At 56.4% G+C, this 8166-nt stretch overlaps 1 protein-coding gene across 4 annotated transcripts in view; it reads right to left on the bottom strand.

Moving 5' to 3' along the window:
• MOV10L1 (Mov10 like RISC complex RNA helicase 1) overlaps positions 1-6159 on the bottom strand; it is a 66050-nt gene extending 59891 nt beyond the window's left edge. For 3 of the 4 annotated variants that reach the window (XM_032345834.1, XM_032345833.1, XM_032345832.1), the window contains exons 1-2: positions 6002-6159; positions 4832-5016 (exon numbers count right to left, since the gene is read on the bottom strand). In XM_032345834.1, the coding sequence (XP_032201725.1) occupies positions 4832-5016; positions 6002-6098 (282 nt within the window). In that variant the 5' untranslated portion in view covers positions 6099-6159. Of the gene's footprint in view, positions 1-4831; positions 5017-6001 lie in introns of those variants that run through there. The other variant, XM_032345835.1, reaches the window with a different exon arrangement.
• Positions 6160-8166: the final 2007 nt, after the last annotated feature.

Consider the following 8166-nt stretch of genomic DNA (forward strand, 5'->3'; position numbering starts at 1 on the left):
AAGACCTGCGCTCTGAAAACACTGAAACCCTGAGGAAAGACACTCAGGACGCTGCAGGAAATGGAAGGACATTCCACGCTCATGGGTTAGAGGAAAAATACTATTCAAACGTCTATACCACCCAAAGCAATCCACACGTTCCATGCAAGCCCTCTCAAAATGCCGACAGCACTGTTCACAGAACTAGAACAAACAATCCTGAAACTCGTATGGAGCCACAAAGACCTCGAATGGACAAAGCAATCCTGAAAAGGAAAAACAAAACTGGAAGCATCACAACTCCAGACCTCGAGTTACAAAGCAACAGTAATTAAAACATTATGGTCCAGGCATAAAAACAGACACAAAAATCAAGGGAATAGGATAAAAAAACCCCAGAAATAAACCCACAGTTACACGGTCAGTAAATGTTCGACAAAGGGATGAATATCCAATGGGAAGCAGGCAGTCTCTTCAACAAATGGTGTTGGGAAAACTGCACAGAGACCTGTAAAAGAATGAAACTGGACTACACTCTTACAGCACACGCAAAAGTAAACTCAAAATGGATGAAAGACCTAAATATGAGGCCTGAAATAACAAAAATCCCAGAAGGGAGCACAGGCAGTAATTTCTCTGACATCAGTCATAACATCTTTCTAGATGTGGCTCCTGAGTCAAGGGAAACAAAAGCAAAAATACACTATTGGGACTTCATTAAAATAAAAAGCTTGTGCTCAGCAAAGGAAATAATCAACAAAACTAAAAAGCAACATACTAGGGGCGCCTGGGTGGCTCAGTGGGTTAAAGCCTCTGCCTTCAGCTTGGGTCATGATCCCAGGGTCCTGGGATCGAGTCCCGCATCGGGCTCTCTGCTCAGCGGGGAGCCTGCTTCCTCCTCTCTCTGCCTGCCTCTCCGCCTACTTGTGATCCCTCTCTGTCAAATAAATAAATAAAATCTTAAAAAATAAATAAAAAGCAACATATTCAATGGCAAAGTTATTTGTAAATGACATCTCTGATAAATAGTTAGTATCCAAAATATATAAATATTTCCTTTAACACCCCAAACCAAATAATCCAATTAAAAATGGGCAGAAGACATGAACAGAGATTTCTCCCAAGAAGACATCCAGACGACCAAGAGACACATGAAAAGATGTTGGACTTCTCATCAGGGAAACACGAATCAAAACCACGATGAGACACAATGTCAGGCTGGTCAGAATGGTTAAAAGTAACAAGTCAGGAAACAACAGGTGCTGGCTAGGCTGTAGAGAAAGGGGAGCTTCCTGCACTGGTGGGAATGCAAGCTGCTGTAGCCCCTCTGGAGAACAGTATGGAGGTTCCTCAAAAGTTAAAAAGAGGGCACCTGCCTGGCTCAGTCATTGGGCTGCTGTCTTTGGCTCAGGTCATGATCCCAGGTCCTGGGATAAAGTCCCCCATGGGGCTCCCTGCTCAGCTGGGAGCCTGCTTCTCTCTCCCTCTCCCTGCTGCTTCCCCTACTTGTGCTCTCCCAAATAAATAAACAAAACCAGAAAGAAAGAAAGGGAAAGAAACAAAGAAACAAACAAACTGGACCCTTATCTTAAAAAAAAAAAAAAAAAAAGCTGGGGCACCTGGGGGGCTTAGTCAGTTAAATGTCTGCCTTCGGCTCAGATCATGATCCCAGGGTTCTGGGATCAAGCCCCGCATCGGGCTCCCTGCTCCGAGGGAAGCCTGCTTCTCTCTCTCCCACTACCCGTGCTTGTGTTTCCTCTCTCACTGTGTCTCTGTCAAATAAATAAATAAATAAATAAATAATCGAAAGTAGAGCTACCCTACGATCAGGTCATCGCACCACAAGGTATTTGCCCCGAAATACAAAATCATGAATTTCAAGGGTACGCGTATCTCCTACCTTTACAGCAGCTGAATTATGGAAGGAGCCCACGTGTCCACCAAGAGATGAGTGAATAAAGAAGAGGTAGTATACAGCCATACACAAAATGGAATACTACTCAGTCATCAAAAGATGAATCTTGCCATTTGCAACGACACGGATAGAAGCAGAGGATATTATGCTGCGCGAAATAGAGAGAGACAAATACCATATGATTCCACGCATATGTGGAATTTAAGAAACAAAACCAATGAGCAAAGAGGGAAAAGAAGGCAGAATAAACCGAGAAACAGATTTGTAATTATACAGAACAAAATGACAGTCACCAGAGGAGAGATGGGAGAGATGGGTGAAATAGGTGATGGTGATTAAGAGTTTAAAAAAACTTTATTTTTATTTTTTTTGAAATTTTATTTGTTTGACAGAGAGAGAGATCACAAGAAGGCAGAGGCAGGCAGAGAGAGAGGAAGGGAAGCAGGCTCCCCACTGAGCAGAGCCTGTCGTGGGGCTCGTTCCCAGGACTCTGGGATCATGACCTGAGCCGAAGGCAGAGGCTGAACCCACTGAGCCACCGAGGCGCCCCTATGAACCGTTTTTTAAAGTGGAAATGACATTTCACAGAGAAATTCTGAACCCCAGTAGTTTTCCCCCCAAAGACCAAAGAGTCAAGAATGGGAGAGGGAGAATGAAGCCTGGGCGGGGTGACACGGTGAGATCATATTGAAAAAGCAGCTACGCAAAGAAAAATTTTCCCTAAAGAACAAGTTCTTTATTATATTTTTAACAGCTTATGACAGACTGTGGTGACAGCTGCATAACTCTGTGAATATATGAAAACACTGAACTGTATACCTCAAGTGGGTACGTAGATTATACCTCAATAAAACGCTTTCTGAAGGTTTTACTTATTTATTTGACATACACAGACAGTCAGCAGGGAGAGGCAGAGGCAGAGGGAGAAGCAGACTTCTGGCTGAGCCTGAAGCCCCGGAGCAGGACTAGACCCGAGGACCCTGGATCCTGACCTGAGCTCAAGGCAGATGCTTGACTGACCCAGCCACCCAGGCGTCCTGTCTCAATAAAACTTTTTTCCCCCCAAAGATTTTATTGATTTATTTGGCAGACAGAGATCACAAGGAGGCAGAGAGGCAGGCAGAGAGAGAGGGGGAAGCAGGCTCCCTGCTGAGCAGAGAATCCGATGTGGGGCTCGATCCCAGGACCCTGAGACCATGACCTGAGCCGAAGGCAGCGGCTCAACCCACTGAGCCACCCAGGCGCCCCTCAATAAAACTCTCAACAACAATAAAAAATCTATAATTTCCCTAATATAGAAACTTCAATAAAAAAAACTTTTAACAAAAAAAGGTATAAAGAATATGAGAATAACTCGTAGAAAAAAGGTGAGGGGCGCCTGGGTGGCTCAGTGGATTAAGCCGCTGCCTTCGGCTCAGGTCATGATCTCAGTGTCCTGGGATTGAGTCCCGCATCGGGCTCTTTGCTCAGCGGGAGCCTGCTGCTCTCTCTCTCTCTCTCTGCCTGACTCTCCGCCGACTTGTGATCTCTCTGTCAAATAAATAAATAAAATCTTAAAAAAAAAAAGAAAGAAAGAAAGAAAAAAGGTGAAAAACCGGGGTGCCTGAGTGGCTCAGTTGGTTAAGAGTCTGCCTTCGGCTTGGGTCGTGATCCTGGGGTCCTGGGATTGAGCCCTGCTTTGGGCTCCCTGCTCAGCTGGGAGTCTGCTTCTTATGAATAAGTAAGTCCAGTCATTTTAAGAAAAGGCTTAACTGTAAATTAAAATTATGAAATAACTTTCCAGTTATTAGATTGGCAAAGATTTCAGAGACTGATAACATCTACATCTTTGCCAACTTTGGGGAACAGACAGTCTCTCCTCCTCCTCCTGAGCGAAAATTAGTTTTGTATGTTATCAGAGAATAATCTAATAACCCCTGACAAGTTAAATGTACATACGCTTTGACCAACAATTCCACTTCCAAGACTCCTAGCACAGTAATACTAATTTTTTTAAGAAGTTTTTTTTTAAAGATTTTATTGATTTATTTGACAGACAGAGATCCCAAGCAGGCAGAGAGAGGAGGAAGCAGGCTCCCTGTTGAGCAGAGAGCCCGATGGGGGCTCGATCCCAGGACCCGGGGATCATGGTGGGAGCCGAAGGCAGCGGCTTTAACCCACTGAGCCCCCCAGAAGTCCCAGTAATACTGTTTTTAAGTGAAAACAATTGATGATAGAGCCCACTAATTGTGTTTGCCAACCGGATTACAAGGGTCCACTCTTTCTGCCCCTTGGAGTTTGTGGGGCCTGCTGGACCAGGACTCCTCAAACAAATACGTCTGGAAGGCTATGGTCCAAGGCCATTCTTACTGGCTAAAAGTGGGGTCCCTGGAAGCAGGGGAGGACACAGCTCTTTCAAATCGGAAACGGACGTCCTGCAGGCAGACCCGTGCTTCCGCGCACAAAGCCAAGAACAAGAGAGGGACTCCCGGTGGCACACCGACCCGACCCGGGGTGCCTGGGGCCGTCGCGGCGCGGCTTGCGCCACATTCTGAAGCGACCCTCGTGCGAAAGTCACCGGCCGCGGAGTCCGTGGGACGCTGCGCGCCGCCAGGATTTAAACTTACTGAAAGCAACTAGCCAAGGGTGCAGGTGGCCCAAAGAAAAGGAGGCTCCAGCGATTCTCATTTCACGCGATTCTGGAAGCACTGGGACGGAAACGTTAAGCCTCCTCGGCCACGACACGAATCACAGACGGGCGTCACCTTCTCAGCGACCCACTTCTGCGGCGCTGGGGTCACGCGCCCAAACTGCCCTGGAGGTCTCCGGACAGAAACCGAGGGCGCCCCGGGCAGGCGCCGCACCGCGCCGCGCCGCACGCTCGGCCTGCGCACGCCCCGAGGCTCACTGCAGGCCGAGCCGGCGCGGACACAGGCGCTGCAACCCGCGCAGCCTTACCCGGACGGCTCTGAGTCCCCGGGACACCCGGTCTTCTTGCACAACCGCGGTGACCTCCTGGCCCACGTCGAGCAGCGCCTTGCTGGCCACCGCGTCGCTGGAGAAGTAGACCAGGTCGTCGATCATGCCGTAGTCGCCGCAGTACCTCGTCACCACTCCCCGCACGCTCTTCAGCTTGGGCTCACCTGAGACGCACACACGGCGGCGCTGCACCACCCGGGGACAGAAAGGCGGGGTCCGGGAGCGCGCGGCGGCCGGGGCCCTCGGGGGCGGGGCGGGGCGGGGCGGGGCGGCCTCCTGGAAGCAGGGTGTGTCCTCCGAGACGACAGGTGACCGGGGAGGGGGCCGCACCCCAGCTCCCCGGCCGCCGCGCGTGCGCCTCCGGGCTCGCTCCCGGGGTAACGCGGAGACCGGCTCTACCCACGCGGCGGTCTGGGGGTGCGCGAGCGAAGCGGGTCCCGCGCAGAGCCGGCCCCTTACCGCGTGCTGCCGCCACTCCCGGGCTCCCTCCCGACCCGCACGTCGCGACACTCGGCGTCGCCTCCCCGGCCTCCCCGAGCGCGGCGCCGGAACACCGTCCCGCCTACAGGCTGGCCAGCCCTCGGGGCGCGGCGACTGGCCCCGCGCCCGGCCAGGCTCCCTGCGGCCGCCGTGCGCGCCGGGCCCAGTGCGGCTCGGCCGGTCCTCGTCAGACTCGGGAGACCTGAGCCGCGCGGGGTCGGGGCGGCGGACGGTCGGGGTCAGAGCCGCGGAGGGTCGGGGCCTCGGAGGGGTCGCGACCGCGAAGGGTCGGGGTCAGAGCCGCGGAGGGTCGGGGCCTCGGAGGGGTCGGGGTCGGGGTCGCGACCGCGTGGGGTCGGGGCCGTGCGGGGTCAGAGCCGCGGAGGGTCGGGGCCGCGCGGGGTCGGGGCGGCGGACGGTCGGGGTCGGGCCGCGCGGGGTCGGCGCACGGACGGCTCCCCGCGGCGGCTCCCTCCCGACACGCTCCGCTCTCCAGAGCGCGGCGAAGACGCCCTGACCGCCGGCGCCCACGGGGACGACGGGCCGCTCGGATCCCCGCCGCCGCCCGCTCCGCCCACACGCGGGGCCGCTGCCCCGAGCCCGCGCCCAGCCCGCGCGCACACGCCCGGCGCCCCGCACGAGGCCGCCCCTCCCCGCCCCGCGAGGCACCTTCCGCGAGCTCGGAGCCCGGCGACGCCGCGTCCTCGGCAGGGCCGTCCGCCCTCCTCCAGAAGAACGCCACCAGCTTGGTCGCGAGTCGCAGCATGGCCCGGCCGCCGCCTCAGACGCCGCACCGCCCGCGGCCGGAGGAGCGTCCGCACGCGGCCACGCGCTTCCCGCCGCCCTCGGCCAATGGGGTCGGCGCGCCCGCGCCTGCGCAGCCCGCTTCGCAGCTCGGCCAATCAGCTCGCCGCAGGCGCCGCGGCCGTTAGCCGCTGGGGGTTGGCGGTTGGCGACCGTTAGCGCGCGCCGGGTGAGGCGAGGTGCCGGTGGGCGAGACGTCGTGCTGGGCGCCAGGTGTCGCGCTGTGGGCGGGGCCTCGTGCGCGCGCGGCCCGTGTCGAGTCCGCCGGAGCGTCTGTGCACCGAGCGAGGCGCCCAGCGGTCCCTAGCGTGTCCCTGTTCCTCTCGCGCCGCCTGCGGGGCCCGCGGTGCGGACCGTCGGGCGCTGACCCCCGCGGCCGAGCTGGGGGTCGCCGCCTCCCGCGCTAACCCTGGACCCGCTGCGCTGCCTCTCCCCCGGCTGCCGAGCGTGTGCTCCGACGTCTCCGGTCTGCTCGGAGCCGGTCCGGTGCGGCTTCGGGTTGCCGCGAAGGATGCCCGGGCATTGCGTGTTGCTTCCTGACTTGACTCCGTCCTGCTCGGAGAATGCGGTGCGGACGAGTCCACCCATCCACGTCCGTGTCGGAGCTGCGCCCGGCGACCCGGCGGCTGCCTGCTCCGTCTTCCCGGCCTGGCGTCGGTGTGACCCGGGCTGTCCTCAGTAGATCGGCCCCGGGCCCCGGGTGCTGTGACTCGTGCTGTCCTCAGTCGGTCAGACCCTGGCGGTCGTTGTGACTTGCGAGCCGTCCTTTCAGTGGATTATCCTGGGGGCCCCGGGGTCATCGTGGACAGGATGCTGCGGTTTCCTGGGGTGCTTTGACCTGCGTGTTGTCCTTTCAGTAGGTCCAAGGGCCGCCTGACCCTTGCGCGTCCCTCTGAGCCGGGTCCTTATGATTCCCCTTGGAGAGCTGTGAAGGTCGTCCTTCCCCAACACCTCAGAAGGCTGCTGCAGTCTGCATCTCAGACTGGTGCTGGGAACAAACGCTGGAGTGGGGTGGTCCCTGGGTTTTCCTGGGTTGGGGGGCAAACGTGCCCAAGGCCGACGCTGTGGGCCCTGGTCGTGCATGCTACCAGGGTGCCAAGGAGAGGCTTGGACTGCAGGGTGGCCTGCCGCAGGAGTGTCCACTCCATAGGACCATCCCCCATATCCATCAGCCCTGTGTTCTGGCCTCTTCGACTCGGCTCTTGAGCTGGTCTATGTGGACACCCAATAGACCTACCAGCCTTGGCCTCCAAAACACAGTCATGTCCATGTCGGTGGAGACATGTTGCCCCTGCACTGCTCCTGGGGAAGCCTTCCGGGCACGGGAGCTCCTGAGCCTCTCACCTCACATCATCCGTAGGGCACTGTGGGGAGCCATGCACTTGTGGATGGCTGTCACGTAGGTGACTAGGCCCAGGACAATGGGACCGTGAATGTTTAACCCAAGGAAATTGGGTGCGTTCATAGATGATGCTAATTCAATGCCTAGAGTCATAGGTTGGGTATATTATTAATTTAACAAGTCATGGGATAGACACAGGACATGTAGAACAATGGGCACCTGCAGAGTCACGTAGATGTTCACGGGCACCTCACATGCTCTTCGATAAGGTCACCTGTAGGGTTTATGATTGGTGCATAGGTATAGCGCGTGATGTGATGTTTGATCCTTATGTAAGCTTTGGGACTATAATAGGGGGCTAAAATTGTGGTGCGGGGTTCCCGGATCAAGATATGTAGAAGACTGACAATAAAGAAGTTTGCCACTCAACCTCGTCTGCGGGTCGTTCTTGCGGGTCGAGAGCGACAGGGCACACCGTCTGGGTGCGTCCACATCCATCCAGAACCTCTCGCCGCTCACCACCCCTGCTGCCCGCAATCCCGGCTGGCAGCTGCCCCCGCCGGCTGCCCCACAGCCTGCTCCAGATGCTCCTGTGCCCGAAATCTTCCAAAAGGTCCGCCTCCAAGTCAGACTCACAGCGGCCTCATCCCTCATGTGACGGCTAGGCCCATCGTCCTCCAGCCTGGCC

Source organism: Mustela erminea, chromosome 6 (genome assembly GCF_009829155.1).
Source record: "Mustela erminea isolate mMusErm1 chromosome 6, mMusErm1.Pri, whole genome shotgun sequence".
In the NCBI taxonomy this organism is placed as follows: Eukaryota; Metazoa; Chordata; class Mammalia; order Carnivora; family Mustelidae; genus Mustela; species Mustela erminea.